Source organism: Amblyomma maculatum, unplaced genomic scaffold (genome assembly GCF_055883805.1).
Source record: "Amblyomma maculatum isolate TAMU_Amacu unplaced genomic scaffold, ASM5588380v1 scaffold_50, whole genome shotgun sequence".
In the NCBI taxonomy this organism is placed as follows: Eukaryota; Metazoa; Arthropoda; class Arachnida; order Ixodida; family Ixodidae; genus Amblyomma; species Amblyomma maculatum.
In genome coordinates, this window is record NW_028146775.1 from 430828 (window position 1) to 447317 (window position 16490).

Sequence of the window (16490 nt, forward strand, 5' to 3'; positions counted from 1 at the left end):
AAGAATTCCCTCCTTTATCTCTCACCAGTGACACCCCTCAAGATGCTGTTTTTGCAACCATTTTTATCTTTGCAGGGCTCCCCTTACACGCAACCTCAACACGTTCTAAACCCGTTTCACATATTTTACGCTTACGACCTCACACTGGTGCACAAGGCCCGAATACGCCGAGGCAGCGCTTCAACAAGGAATCCATATTTTATCAAACCTCCGGATTATATCCGAGCGCCAAAAAAATCCGAGCTCATTTTATTGTGTACCCGCTAGAAGGGATCAGTCGATCAACATATATTCTTCATGTTGTACAGTGTCCTCTCCCGAAGGTTTCATTATGCAGTATTCTAGGCAATAATATTCATTAAACGCTCCCATCAATCTATTGTCAATTCGACAATAGGCACGTGCCGCTCCATTACTCTCCTGGTCAATGTTGTGAAACCGGAAGCTGGACAGCAAAAAAGACAAGCCAGATAGTTATTATATACTCTAGCACTAAGCAACATTTTACATACCCCTCTCTATTTTGAACTAATACACACTTCAAACAAGAGGCTCTATGACATGGGCTTCTTTTTTCCCTGGCCACATTACTCATTCGACACGCAAACAGGCAGCTAGCGTAAATGTATGACACTTCGCAGCAGCGTTGACTCCTACAGAAAGTAAACCTGCCTCAAACTAACCTTCGAACGGATGAACCCTTTTTGCCCCTCCGGCCTGCATGAACGTCGCCCTTCTACCCAGTCATATGGACCATGGTAGGAATAAAGTTTGAGGAGACGCGCAGACAGCACAACCACAGTCCTTTTCCAAACTCAGACACATGGACGCTATCATGAAACAGGAAACAATACGTAGAGGTTAATGGTTTCAAATCAAACGAGCTTCCAGTCACATCAGGTGTACCCCAAGGGAGCGTGTTAGGGCCGCTGCTTTTCATAATTTATATTAATGATCTGTCTGTTTCTCTTCCTGATAATGTCTCTTTAAGGCTTTTTGCAGATGACTGCATACTTTTTAAGACCATAAATGAGCCCAACGATCACTACATCTTGCAAAATTCGCTATTAGCTGTTCACCAATGGTGTCTTAAATGGGACATGAAATTAAACCTCGACAAAACAGTCCTATTGCGAATTTCACGTAAAAAACATATCAGTCATTTCTCTTACAGCCTGCTTAATCATTTAATTGAGGAGACTACACATTATAAATATTTAGGGGTAACCTTATCTCATGATTTAACTTGGTCTTCTCATATTTCCGACATTTGTTCCTCCGCATTTTCCAAGCTGTGCTACTTGAGACGGATACTTAATGATGCTCCAAGTAAACTCAAACTTCTTGCATACACATCATTTATTAGGTCTAAATTAGAGTATGCTTCAGTTTTATGGGATCCTTACTTAAAAAAAGACATACATAAAATAGAGATGGTGCAAAGGAAAGCGGTTAGGTTCATTTACAGTAAATACAAGAGGTCAGACTCACCTACTACACTAATGAAAGCTAACCATATTCCACTACTTGAACTACGCAGAAAAATGTCCCGTTTATTGTTTATGCACAACCTCTTAACACACAAATTAAACATACCTCGCCCTGAAATTCTTAAACAATTGTCGCGCAGGACACATCATTCAAGAAGTAACCTGCTCGAACCCATTTTTGCTAGGACTGACTCTTTCAAGCACAGCTTTTTTCCACGGACCATTTCCGACTGGAACTGTCTTCCTGAGGCCATTCTCCAGTCTTCCAATTTCAATAAAGCTCTAGAGTTACATTTTTTTGAATGATACCGTGTTGTATTTTGTTGACTTGTTCATTTACTCTAATCCCGTGTTTTGATTTTTATTTATATTTGTTGTTTTAATGCCTTGTATATCCACTCCTGCCTGGGCCAAAATATTGGCCTGCAGTATTTTGAAATAAATGAATAAATATCGGACAGAAATTCGGCGCAATATTTAATTTTCTGCCCTTTGCAGGCACACCGTTCCTTTTTTACATCCGGCCGATACAGCAATCCTTCACCCATCGCTATTCTAGAAAGTGTTCCGATCATTCATGTCATCATGTCCATCTCTGAGCATTAGCACCTTGTACACAATTTACACTGACTCCATGGTGACTATGAGCTTGCTGCCGCACTGGCTAATTTCTTCTGACTTAGAAACAAAACTAAATCATATCCTTCTCCATCGGGCTCAATCCTCCGTCACATTACAGTGGATAGGTGGCCATGCAGGGACATTTGGAAATGACCTGGCGCATCAGCTAGCCCTCGATATTCACACATGACCGCCTGTGATCGTGTGGTCAAGCCCTCCGATGTGGGATAAGACGTTAGTCAATAAATTCGCAATTTAAAAACTCTACTACAAACTAAAAACTTCATAGAGACGCATATCCCGCCCCCATTGAAATCTGAATGTTGATCTGGCACATATACTCCTTAGGATTCAAGCGATCACTTTTATTACACCAATCTAACAATTCTTTTCTGTCACCATTCTGGCCTGCTGTTACAACTTTCCTGCTCTGTATGCCAATCTAGAAACCTGACTCTCCTCCTGCCCCGTCGCTCGTTATAGTTCCAACGTCCCTTTCCGTTCAACCCATTCGAGAGGACCTGGCTGTCGTCGGAATAGATAGAAGATCAGCTTTCCTTGTTGTTAACCAGGCGCATGATATTTTGAACGCTTAATCTGCTTTCTTAAATAACTTTTTTTCTCTCCCGATAATAGCCGAGATCTACAACCTGAATTCAGTTCTCTACCGGTTACAGTGATGTTTATATTACCGCAAAAATACAGGGCGGTGTATTTTTAAGCATCTTTTTGTGAAGTTAAAAAGACTGATCACGTAATTAGAGTCCTGAAGTTGTCTGTGAGGAGTTTCTTACATGTAAAGTCAGAGGACATCACCAGGAGCACTTAGTTGGCCATCAGTCGGCACATTTTAGATATCTTTATAGCCTGTTTAAACTACGCGCCAGGTACTAAACAATTGACGTTCTGACAAAGCAATTTACCTACCTTGTATTTGGACGTGATTGAGGTCGGCCGTTTCCTCCAGCCCTGCAAAACATCATAGATATTTATTATTATTTTCTATTATGTATATACAGCTTTAGGGATTATTAATGACATGAGGGTTTCCTCATCTTAGTATTAAATATGCTGTAGGGAGTCGAATGATCTAGTATGCGCGCAATGCGACCACTGACACGATAAACGTGATTCGCAGGTCGCCTCCGACTACGCCTCTGGAGGGCAAAGTCAAACTCCTTTTCCACAAAATATGCCGTTGGGCGTGTTGTTTCGACATGATTGCAGCAGCCGGTGCCATAAGAGGGAGAAAAATTGTAGAGGTTCTACTATCCTTGAGCTAAGTTTCACGAGCATTAGCCATAGGTCTCAGCTACAGTCGCTGCTCCCACTTCGATATTGGATCGCTTCTGCAATTGGTAAGCTCCTCGGCGACGGGCTTGTCTGGCTTCTGGTTGTTCATTGATCTCGGCAGCCTGTCTGGCTTAGTTTTGGCTTTTCTTTAGTGATATGGTGCATGTGTGCTGCATTAGGAAGGTTAAATGAAGGAGCGGCATAGACAAAACTTTATGAAGACAGCGATATTCGTTGCATAGTACGATAGTGCTTTGCTGGTTAAACTTGAGGACGACGATAGTCACAGCGCAATTCGAGTGTGTTGCAGGTTTACAAGATGAGTGATCGCCTTCGGCAAGAGCAAAGAGCTCTTTGGTCAATTGATCACGCAGAAGACGACGACGTATGCCGCACAGCGCGAGGTGACACCAAAATGTGGTGCAAGAGTACGCTGCGTCATCTGTGGAACGCATATGACACTAGGAAAAGGAATAACTGATATTACTCCTCCGAACCCTTCCGGCCTCTCTCGTCCTGCACAAGTTCTAACTCACAAGGCGCGAGCCGGTGCAGCGTACACACCGGACATCCTGAGTCAATGGCGCCGAGCCAAGATCAACTGCCCAAACTGCCCTGCTGACTCCGTTGACCAGCAGCACTTGATCTGGACCAGTCCTGGCACGGCTAGCCACCGCGCCCGCTACACATCTGCTCACCACATTCAGACTTACGAAGACTGGACAGCCCCCAATACCAACGCCAAGCGCAAGCTGAGTGCCCTGTTAGACTTCATGTCGGAGTATGGCGCCCTAAACCTCACCTAACCCACCCCCTTTCCCTGTAGGCCTCAGGTCATCCTTATGAATAAAGGTTTATGAATGAATGAATGAATGAATGAATGAATGAATGAATGAAGAACTTTCAGATTAACATCATCATCTTCAGCTGGACTATGCACACTGCAGAGAGAAGGCCTCTTCCATATTCATGTAATTAACCCGATCCTGTGCCGGCGGCATCCACTTGACCCCAGCGACCTTCTTAACCTCATCCACCTACGTGATTTTTTTTCGGCCGCCCCCTCCTATGCTGTCCTTAACTTGGTATTCAATTTGTTACTCTTTTCGACCATCGGTTATCCTATCTTCGCCTTACATGCGCTGCCCATGCCGATTTCTTCTTTATTTGTCACGAACAATCATTGACTCGAGTTTTTAGTGCGTAACACTACTAGCCGCAATCACGGATTTCGCCGATGTCTGTCCGAAGCCGCTCTCTCTCTCTTCGTGAACTTGAACTGGAGAAAGAAAAGGTGGCGACGCGTGCGTCGGGCGGCTCAGCATTCAGGAGGTGGAGCGGCCGCACAGCTTCAGCGCAAGCCTCTCTCCCTCTCTCTCTTTCCTTCCGTCTCTCCTTGAACTTGAAGAGGAGGAAGAGAAAGTGATGACGCCCGCATCACGTGACTTAACACTGAGGGGGCGGAGCGGCCGCATAGCTAGAGGCACCCAGTGAGAATGTAAGACAGTGAGAGAGGGGCGTGTCAGTTGCGAACGTCGCGGCCGTCACTGGGCAGCGTTGCACAAGCGTCTGTTATTCAGGAGTGAGCAGCCGTGTGCCGGTCGCGCGTCCTCAACTTCGGCATCTCTCCACTCGCATCAGTCACTCCTCAGCCTTCACGGACAGTAGACGTGCACGCGCGGTGTACCTGGCCCTCGGCTCCGAGCCGTTCGCCGCGTCGTGAAGCAGCTTGTGCTTATCTTTGCGCCCAAGCAGTGATACGCACCTACTTCGCATTTGATTGACCTTACAAATCGGCCATGAGTTTATTTTAACTGATCTACTCTCCACGCTTTCCGTCTCCTAATGTTACACCTATTTTCCGTTCCATAGCTTTCTCGCTATCATCAACCTAAAGAGCCTCTTTCGTTAGCCCCCATTATTCAGCCCCATAGGCGAATACAGGTGAGATGCAACTGTTACATAGTTTCCTCTTGAGCTATGCCGGTAAGTTGTTAATCATAATCTGAGAATTTGCCAAATTCGCGCCATTCCAATCTTATTCTCTCAGTGAATTCCATTCCATGGTCTGGATCTGCGGTTACTACCTGTCATAAGTACATATGTTCGCCTACCACGTCTAAGGCTTTGCTACCTATGGTAAGACTTCTGCCTATTGACTTTAGGCCCACCTTTCTGGTTCTTGTTTTCCTGTCTAGGCTATCAATCATTCATTGCTGTTTAGACTATGAGTTGTTTAGCAAGGAATTTTCATCAGCAAATCGAATATTATTGAGGTATTCTCTATCACGTATTTCTAACTGCTCCCATTCCAAGTCTCTGAATACTTCCTCTAAGCAAGATTTAAATAGTACTGGGTAGATAGTATCTCCTTGCGTAATGCCTTTCTTTATGGGAATATTCTTATCTTCTTTACCCAAAGCTTTGTGGGTTGTGGAAACGAACATCCTACAGGTAAATCTCTAAGCAAATAGAGAAGCACACGCAACATGCATAACTGGGAGTGAAATTCATGTAACACAATTATACATCTGCAGCCGTGATAATGTGAAGAATAATTTACCTACGCCGAAATCGTCATGACAGGCGTCGTTCATACACTGGACTCCAAGAACACTAACTGCTTTGCCAATGACGACACTGATGGTTACCTAATTATGCAAGATTCACCCCGATTCCTGATTTCTACAGCTGCAAGTATTTCTATTTGCATTTGCTTAACTCATTCACAGATCTTTCCTTCAGTCCTACGTATGTGGAAATACAAATCAGCTGAATGGAGCACACAGCATTTATCTCAATTTATGTGTTTTAAGTCGTGGGATAGTGCATGGATATAGGGAATAACAGCATATCTCTTTCAAGGGGTGTCTATTTGTAGTTTCTCTGAGATTTTTTATAATTTACACATTTTGACCATTTTTCACAGAGGCAGGTTCTCCTCCCTTAGTCCTCTCATCTATCGCCGCAAAAGTGCTGACAATGTCTAAATACCGAAGATCACTTAGCAACTACAACCAAGTGCCTACAAAGCGAGGTATACTGTTATTCCCTATATCCATAATGCATCTCACAACATAAAAAGGTGACTGCGAGAGAAGGTATCAAGTGTATTTTCTTTTCTGAAGTACCTAGGAATTAGGTACTTCAAGTACGTCAAGGTGATTTGAGAACATTGACAGCTAGCCTGCAGAAAGCAGCAAGACCGGAAGCATGTGTAATGTGATAATAGTTGTGTGAGCTCTCTCCATCGGAATAATGGTTCCAGACAAGTAGGACTGACGGGAAGATATGTGAACGATAGACAGCATCAGAAACATTTCAAGACAGACAGTTAGTTACTGGGTCGCATAAACATCAATCCAACTTAAACTTTTAAAAATCATTAGTTGTGTCAGATTCTGCAAAAGCAGTTCTTCAATATCGTTATTGGCACATGAATTAGCACTTCGATGGTACTGTGCATGAACGGTGCGTGTCCTGACGAGAGGTGCTTGACTTTAATATTCTAATGCTTATCACTTGGCCGCAGGTATAAAATCAGTGCTACAAGAAATATACTCGCAGTTGTTATTGCGCCTTAAATTAGTGTGCCCATTTTGCCCCTCTATAAGCAGCAGATAATACTAACAATCTCGTTTTGCATTTTATCAGGCGCAGCCAGATAATTTTTGTTATATTTGGCATACATAAGCCAAAATCGCTTTCCTCGCATCGTATATACGTATTTCACCGATAATAATAGTTACTTAATGCTTGATGTTACCACCAAATCGAAAAATATTTTTAATTTGCCTACAATGCCTCCTATTGTGTATTGTGCGTTGCAAAGCTAAAGGTGACGATTTTTCACGTATTTTACAATGTTTCTACTATTGTTACAAGCGATCAAAAAGCCTTGGAGAAAAAGAACTATACCTGGCATCATAGGGTACTTTAAAGCAGGGTTCATGGAGTGACGGACTATGGAAGGAACGGACTAAAATGCTGAGGTGTAATGGTTTGCAAGTCAGAGTTTTGCTATTGTATATCTTTCCTTTCACGTTGTGTTCTAGTAAGATCCTTTTCACGATAGTTATAATAAAATTCGTATCAGCCGAGGTTGCTATCGAAAAAAAAATAGTTTTCACAAGCGCTACAACGCACCCGTTGAGAACAAAGTCAAGTCACAATATCTGACCACGCTAGAAAAAAGTTGCCCATTCCATTCGTTGTTCGCAGTGGTATTATATATTCTACGCCATGGGAGTTCATGTTGCTTCAAGCTAACAAAGGTACCCCTTTGCATTATAAAGCAGTAGCAAGCCGCAAAAGCGCCGGAACTCCAGGGACGAAGGGTTCTGTCGACCGTGGGCTACGCCCTGTCCAGCTGCTATCAATAGATGCTGTTTCCCTTGCTGCAGCTTCAGAAACAATGGTTTTTCCGAACGATTCCTGCCACACACGCTTCTATATGTAATGTCATTTTTTATTGTACTTTTACCTTGAATAAATTGTTTTACGCAGTTAACAATTTCATTTCGCACTGTATAGAAATTTCATTGACAGGAAACATTTTTGTCTTGTTACCTTCAAGCCAATATTTTGTGATATCAGCAGATATGGTCAAAATATGTTTGTGCGCATGACCGGCTGGAGCATCTGTTCATAACTGTTGTTTAGTTCGTTGTCGCATTAGTCGCTTATGTGCCTTTCCAACAGCTGGCGTCAGACTTGCAATGGTGGTGTCGCAAATGATGCACTTCAACCTGCGACGTTCTGTGTATTTATACAGTCGTTGTCGCATTAGTCGCTTATGTGCCTTTCCAACAGCTGGCGTCAGATTTGCAATGGTGGTGTCGCAAATGATGCACTTCAACCCGCGACGTTCTGGGTATTTATACAGAACGTCGCGGATCGCCGTCTCATGAATAAATGTCGAATTAATGTTAAACATCTACATGGGCAAGTGTATTTATCATGCATGGTAATATGACTCATAATCATATATTTATACTCAACGTCGCGGATCGCCGTATCATAAATAAATGTCAAATTGTCATAACTAAATGTTAAACATCAACATGGACAGGTATCTTTTTCATGCATGGTAATATGACTCATAACCATATATTTAGTCTTGGAGGTGTTTGCATGGTTTCGTGATTGTTGGCCTAGCAGATCTACCGTGCGGAGCGATGCAAAAATCGCCTTTATACTTAAACCAGTGGGCCTTTGCATCTAACATTTGTGACCCCTACTCGAGCTCAAAGTACAAAGGGCGCAGCTCGATTCGCTGCGCAACATCTGACCACCTCAGGATAAGCGTCACCAGGGACCAATGATCGACTGCGGCTTTTCTCCGATCGTTCATCAGGCACAACATGCAGAGATGCCAGGCATGCCGTGCATGATCAGCACTGGCAACTCGGACCCAATTTTAACGGCGGAATTTTAATGCTACCGCGTTAAAATCGAAGTTCTTGGGAATGCCTCTGGAAGGTGATAGTTGGTAGATGACATGACCATACACTCATTAGTTTTGGCTCGTATGAAGTCACGATATCTCACCACAGCCGACTTGAGGGAGCAGCTTACTCCTCTCTGTTAAAGGAATTGAGCTTTTCGGCACTAAACCGAGTCAAACAAGCTACATGCAGGCACATTCGTACGACTTGGTTAAGGCGGGGCCTCTTATTTATGTCCAGTGACGTTTCACGACTGTTTGCTAGTTAAGTGGATGAAATTGAGACAGAACTTAAAAGATTGATGATTACGCGAGCAGGAAAATTCATACATGCATTTAGAATCCGCAACGAGGGCCTTATATTGGAGGCTTTAACACGTTCACCCCCCTTTTTTCTCATCAAAGTATCGTAGAAGTGAAGCCGTAGGAACGTGGCCTAGAAGTAGTGTCCCTGACTCCGTATTCAAAGGTCCCGAGAGGTTCCATTTGCATCTGACTTCCTCATCTGACAGAAGCTACCTATGCTGGCAGCTCCTGCAAACTCATGTTATATAGTCTCGTGACGTATAAACAAACTCACCAACGCCCACAAATAAATGCCAAGCCGAACCCGCAGCCAACTATCATCTGCAAGAAGCAGACAACGGCGCCTTTGACGGCCTCATGGGAATGAGTGCACCCACTCTGAAGACCGCTGCAAACACGCGCTGCGCGTCGTGGGTTGCCGCAAAGATGGGCGCCGCGAACTTCGAGCCGCTCTGCCCTTTGGGAGCTCTTTTCCACCTACTGTCCAGAGATTGCTTCTTGTACGAGAAGACGAAAAAATCTCTTCTCTCACTCTCGGTGCAATAATGGCATGATTTATAATACACCTCTGCGGAACCTTGTTCCTGCTGTATAGTGTTTTCTGTGGGGTAGTGTTTCTGAAATGGGAGTCTGAGAAACCCACGTCCGTAAATAATAACAAATGTCGCGTGATAGCTCCAGCCTGCATGGAGAGAAATCTGCAGGGTTGAACGCACGAAGTATCAAAGCCAGCTTTGGTTTCTAAAAGCGAAAGGAACGCGAAGAAAATGCATAAACGGGGAGCGTGCGCTAGAGCTCGCCCCACCCATGTTTCAAGGAATCCCCACCCTTTCCATTGGTCCCAAAGGAATCCCGACACATCCACCGCGGAAAACCACTGCTGTTGGGAAACAAAAAATACTCAACATAAACCTTATGTGAATTTCTTGCTCAAAACTTTTAGCCGAAGTAATTTTTTTCACGCAATGTTCAACAACTCTGCCGCTTCGCTCCAAATATTATGCTGGAAGTATATTGTTAAATATTGCAGTGTTCAACGTTCCCATCACTTCATTTCCTAACGTTTTTTATATCTTAAAATGAATTACTCACACACTTTGTCACATGTTATGATGGTGTTTAAGATTTCCTGGGCTGGAGCATGTATCGATGGATAGGAAGTATTTTAGATGATGGCCATTTTGTTTCTTCTCCTTTTGTAAAATGCACTCCTAAATGTATTTCTTTCTGGCGTGAGCAAGGGCTAATGAAGAGACTTTAGGAAACATGTTTCGCAGACGATACCACGGTGTCTATTCCTAACTGCATCGAATTAGCCAAACAAAATAATTAAAACCTCTGCTGTTAGCTTAACAAAAAATTATTCTTACATGATGACCGGTTGGTTTCCTCGAAGTCACTTTAAAGCGAGCCCATACATTCTCACTTATTGCGTTTTGTTGTACTCTAGTTCACTTTATAACTGAAATATGCTTCGGGAAACGTCGGGGGAAAATTAAGTCCCATCTTTAAAGCTATGAAAATACACCAGACAAGCGAAAATTACACTGTCGGGACTACATCTAAACATGAAGCTCAAGTCCCCCGAATTGATTTTAATGTTCGAGGTCTTTTGTGCCCCACGCGGTCTAGTCTTCACTCTGTCTCAAATTTAAAGTTTTTTTGTTTTTTGAAATGTATATCGCTTTTGCACTGACAATGTGACGATCACCAAAGCAGGTTATAAAAGCACATAAACTGCGGCGTCGTGCCGTTAGGGTAAGGTAACTACATTTTCTGCAGTGCTTACATATGGACTAAAATACAAAAGTTGCCTCTACGTATTCACACGACGTGTCGTGTGAAAACGATACAGAAAAATAAAACTGTCAGCGTGGGGGAGATCAGCAGAAATTCTAAATAAACCTCCCATATGTGCTCTCATTCAATGCCCTTTGTCCGCTGCTGTTATTAATCAGCATGAGATATAATTATTATTGTAAAAAATGGCTCTGCCTTTCTCGCTGAGATTTAGAGTCGTCACTTACGGGCTTGCAGCGTACATCTCGCTAGTATGGGCGTCCATCCGCCAACCACATAACAAACCCTAAATTTTCACTCACATCAAATCCTTCAGAAACCTTCTGATATATATAAAAATCTTTAAAAGGAAGGAAATTAAATTTTTTGAATGGGTTGTCTAGCAGCTCTCAATTTTTGTAGGAGGAGTTGTCGCTGAGAATACTTCCATATTTACTAAATACGTAAGCGGCTTAACCACATCAATCACATGTAACTTTTGTGCCGTTCTAATATGTACATAAAGAGAAGCACATAAGTGGGTTTGGTAGTCCGGCGTGAAAAAGACTACTAGGCACTATGCCTACTAATTATTATGTCTACCATTTACGTAGGTAGCTATTGCGTAAAAGCCGCAAAGACTGTGAATACTCAATATAGAAGGGAAAATAATCGCTATCGTTATCGCCACTGTCATCGTTGCCATTTCTCATCTTGTTGCCGTTCAACGTGGCAACAGAGGTCGATATGTCGTTTTGAAATAGGGGTCTGCGTAGGAATACTACAGACAATTAATTTTTAACAAAAACCTCAAAAAAAGTTTTGATGTGATATATTAGTAAAGAAATCATCTAAAGGCTACTCTCCCGAATGACCACTTTTTGAAATCCTGTATATTTACCTGCTGGCTCCCCAACTGTATCTTCTAATCGAAGTTGAAGAACTCGTTGTGTCGCTGTACAAGTCAACTTTGCACACTTGATTGGGTCTTGCGTTGAGGCTGTAACTAAGTATTGGCTCGCTTGTGTTGACGAACTGCAAATGAAAGCAAAGGACATATTAATGCGTATTCATATATCAAAATTGCCAAATATTTTAAATCATTCTTTCTCGCTGTAGCGGGAATACTAAATAAGGCAATCTCGTCTCAGCTTCTTTACATTGCAGTGATATTGACCAGCAAAAGCACCCCTTTTATGTTGACTAAAATGTTTTCTTTTATGTAGTTTAGGCTCTAGTACCAGAACTCCAGCTCAGCCTTTTAGCCGTTGCTTGCGCGAGCATTCCTGTCACCTTGAAATCTGATATAACACATATGTTACTACGATATAGCTTCCAGCCCGCGGCGGCGTGAGCGCATCAATTTCGCTGGTCGCTGCCCCCGAAAATTATGTTATAGCCACTTTTTTCTTTATTTCCTAAAATGGCATGAGTACAAAAGGCTCCAGGGTATGCCGCATACCCTGGTTGTCATGTGACTGAGAAGAGAACATAATCTGTCAGATTTTCACTGGAAAATATTTGCCCAACACACTCAGGGAATCAACTCAACAATGTTTATGTTTCATTAATTCTCCACGTTCGCATGCAATTTCATGAAAGTAAAGTCCACCACTGTCATCTCCAGGCCGAACTGGCACCCTGATTCGCAAAATGCTCTGGAGATCTAGGAACATGACACATTAGAAGTAGATATGCCCGATCCCAACTATTAAGTACGAAGTACTTTGGGGGTTCAGACGCTAATTTCTTTTTGGTGTCCTTGTAAAACATTCTGGAAAAAAATCGCGTCCAAATCAGTAATCATAGAATGCATGCGCTACTGTCTCTGACATTTTAAAAAGCGAAAACTCCCCGCCAAGGTGGTTTAGGGGGGAAAGCGCTCGACTACTGTGCGTAAGGATGCGTAATCGAATCCCAGCCTCGGCGGCTGCTATTCTAAGCAGGTGAAGAGCAAGGTGCCAGTGTGCTGTGAGATGTCAGTGCACGTTGAAGAACTCCAGGTAATCGAAATTTCCGGAGTCCTCAACTACGGCGTCTCGGCGGAGATTATTTTTTTCTCAAGTGCTAGGTCATGCGGGCATTTCTACCGACACCACTCATGAGCCACAAATGGCTTTCGTTATAAAATATAAAAGACTAGTAATTATAGACAAGCACCACAGCAAACGTCAATAGAAAGGATTATATATGCAGTATCAGCCTGAAATGAATGGCAGTATACAGTGAAAAAAATGAAATTTAGGGTAACTGAAAGCTCTAAAGTGAAATAATAATTTTGAAATCTGACAGCAAATTTGGGAAGTAACTATTCAGTTTTTATGCATAATTGTCTAATAAATTTCAGCCCGCCATTTTTGGCGACAAAGAAAGATTCTCGATATTAATGCCGATTACGTTGCTTCAAGAGTAGAGTATGTTATCAAGATACTGATAGGAATGGCTTAATAGTTTGATGAAATTAACAAGATTGAGATGATTCGGTGGGGCAGTCCGCAAATCAGCGTATTTGTTACAGCCATAAAGAAAAGGTTTAAATTTACGATAACGATAATAATGAACTATGTGACGCAGTATTGAGTCGTCAATGTCGTACAATTAACACAGCCATAGCAGAAACGCGGTTCGCATTTGCAGAAAAGAGCGAGACGCTACAACTTTGCCGAGTGTGTGGAAGCGCGGATATATTGGCTTAGCATGTAAGCGCGTCCCAATTCTTGTTAATTCAGTGGTTTGGTGACGATTTCTCGATTTTTTGTGAAGACCAGTGCCAATGACTCAACGCATATTTTGACGTTACGAGCTCCCTCGTTCGTAATAAAGAAGCGTTGTTATAAATCTTCACAATATAAGAAGACTTGACTGTAATAACCTTATTTACCTAATTAGGATACCCAAGGACCCTTGGCATTGCATTGGGGGATTCAGAAAAGAACAGACACTGTATATGCAAGAGCAAAAAAGGTCTGCAAACAGAAGCTGAAACAAGCAAGCGAAAAAGCCGTTAACATTTGGATTTATACAGACGGCAGGGAAGAGCTTTTTGGAGATTGAGGGGAAATTATGCTCCTATAAAAATCTTCAAATCTGGTATCTTATTAAATGCAACTGTTGAAAATTGTGGATTCATGGATCAGTGCTACATCTCAAACCATTTAACGGTCAACCTAAGCATACAAACGTATAAACTTATCCCAAGATATCGAATTGGAAAGACACACACTTTACTGGACGTTGCTGGGTTCTAAGCACGATAGAAGACCTCCTTGAAAAGTTGATGTGTCACAGATAACGGCAATACTAGAAGGAAGGAAGTTCAGTTATATAATTGACAGTATCCAAAGGAGAATACTGGTATCCTCCTTTTCGGGGAAATATTGGATTAATCTTGTGGACGTGATCTGCACCAGCAAAGATGGGCGGCGTCGGTACAGGTATGGGAACATGCCAATGGTGTGCTGCTTTAATAGAGTACATGAAAAAACGATAAGCGGCTGAATTTTCTACTCATTGCTAGTGGCGGGTGATTAAGTGGTATTTTCAGTGCCGATACGCTTCCTTCATATAGAAACAGGACTATTTCTTGGAGCAATGTCATGGAATTAGGTCACGAAAATTTAGCTTTATGACCTAAACTACATGCTTTAAAATACTTTCTTATGCCGTCTAATATAGAACCCCTTCTCCCATCAATATGTTTCCGAACCAATATACTCTGTTTATCGGCGTAAGTATCCTGCTATTATATTTGTGAAATTTCACTAATTATGCCGTAGCAACGTGAAACCAACGTTTCAAGATGTGTATGGCCCCCTGAGCATTACTCGTCACTGCCAGATTGTGTGTGAGCGCTTATGCGTTAATTACTGAGTGTCTTCTACCATTTAAGCCGAAACCTCGATTTTAATTCTATTAGTTGCTATACAGACTCTTTTATTTCCGCACAAAGAATGGTCTTTGTTTTCCGACTCGGTGCTCAAAGTACAAATGGCTTTAGATCTGAGAGTCGGAGACAGGAGGAAAAACAATCTCGGTGAAACTCTCTCTGTCGCCGTCATCCGGCAGCCTAGCGATAGCCGACAGAGATAGCCGTTAGCCGAGTAAATCAGATAAGACGACGGTTGCGAAGAAGAAAGTAGACTTGGGGCACAACAGTATACTACGGATTCCCTCTGTAGTCCCACAGGAAAGAGAACACCGAACTAGTTATTCCCATCACAGAGAAAATGTACATGTCGATCTCCACAGAACAAAAAACAAGCGTATCGGCAGCGGCAGCAGTCCGATAGTAAAGAGAACACCGAGCTAGCCATTCCCATCGCAGGGAAAGTGTACACTTTCATCTCCGCACAAAAAAAAAAACGTAATATTAAAGTATTCGCAGTGGCAAACAACTTGACCATCGTGATCAGAGCTCTTGAAGAGGAGGAAATAGAAGCATTCAGTAACTGCGAAAGCCGCGACTACTGCACTCATCGGTCGAATCCAAAAGAACAAAAACAGACAGGTATCATCACGTCTTGGTGCCTGTAAAAGAGCGTTGCTAAGAAACACTTCGTCCAAACTCTCACATCTTTTTCGGCAAAATGTTTCACAGAATAAATCAACACAGGCTACAATTCTACAACAAAGACCATAACCTCTTCCAACACAGGTTCTTCCGATTGAGATGAGGAACCATAAACGGGACACTTTCCTGCTCCTTAAGGTAATCTTAACCAGAGCAAGGGAAGGAAAGCACCTCATCAGCTCCCTGCACTAAAGGGGGCCTATATAACGTCACACACGAAGTGACTCTAATCAAATTGAACGCCATTGGGTGCTGAAAAAGCATGTTCAACTTTAAGGGGTTTCGCTAATCGAGCATTGCGCCATTAGTCTCGGAGGCAGGCGCTGAAAAGATCTCAAAATGCTTAATAGACCACTCTACAATAAACCACCCCTACCCCCCTGACATGACGATAATTGGGCTAACCAATATAGTGCAAACAGTACCGGACTGCTTCACTAACTGCAATGACATCACAATACGGTCTGCCGGAGTCTCTCTCGCCCCCCAAAAATAAGCCCTCCAACAAGCAACATCTATAGTGAAGATGCACTTGGCAAGGTTTAGCAGCGCTTCTCGCGTTCCGCGGCTCTTCTTGTAATGCGTTATAATTCTCTCATGCGAAAAACAACCGTGACGCTTACCTGGGCAAAATCTGCGTATTTTTCATTGCTTGCTTGCTCTGCATCTTGATCACCGCATGTCTGCATAGCCATTATTGCCAATGTGATAACAATCACTGAAAAACCATTTTTTGTCACCATGTTTTGCACTATGGCTGCAGCTATATCAGCATCTTGGATCACAAGCAAGCTCAATATATATAAGGCTAAGCGATCTATCAGCATGGACGACCCGGCAGTCACATCTCAAGTTGTGGTTCTTTCGTTCAATTTTCTTTTTTATTTTACTTGTCATGAGGGCATTTGTCATAGTCATATGCAGTGAAGCAATATAATTCATTACATTTTTCAAAAGTTTTTTCTGCGAATTAAATGAATACCAA

General features: G+C 42.6%; 1 protein-coding gene across 1 annotated transcript in view; it reads right to left on the bottom strand.

The window, feature by feature from the left end:
• Positions 1 to 16266, bottom strand: part of LOC146170775 (uncharacterized) — a 42590-nt gene extending 26324 nt beyond the window's left edge. The window contains exons 1-3 of the mRNA XM_084586790.1: positions 16129 to 16266; positions 11837 to 11970; positions 3039 to 3080 (exon numbers count right to left, since the gene is read on the bottom strand). Coding sequence (XP_084442916.1) covers positions 3039 to 3080; positions 11837 to 11970; positions 16129 to 16248 — 296 coding nt within the window. The 5' untranslated portion in view covers positions 16249 to 16266. The remainder of the gene's footprint in view (positions 1 to 3038; positions 3081 to 11836; positions 11971 to 16128) is intronic.
• Between the last annotated feature and the right edge of the window lie 224 nt (positions 16267 to 16490).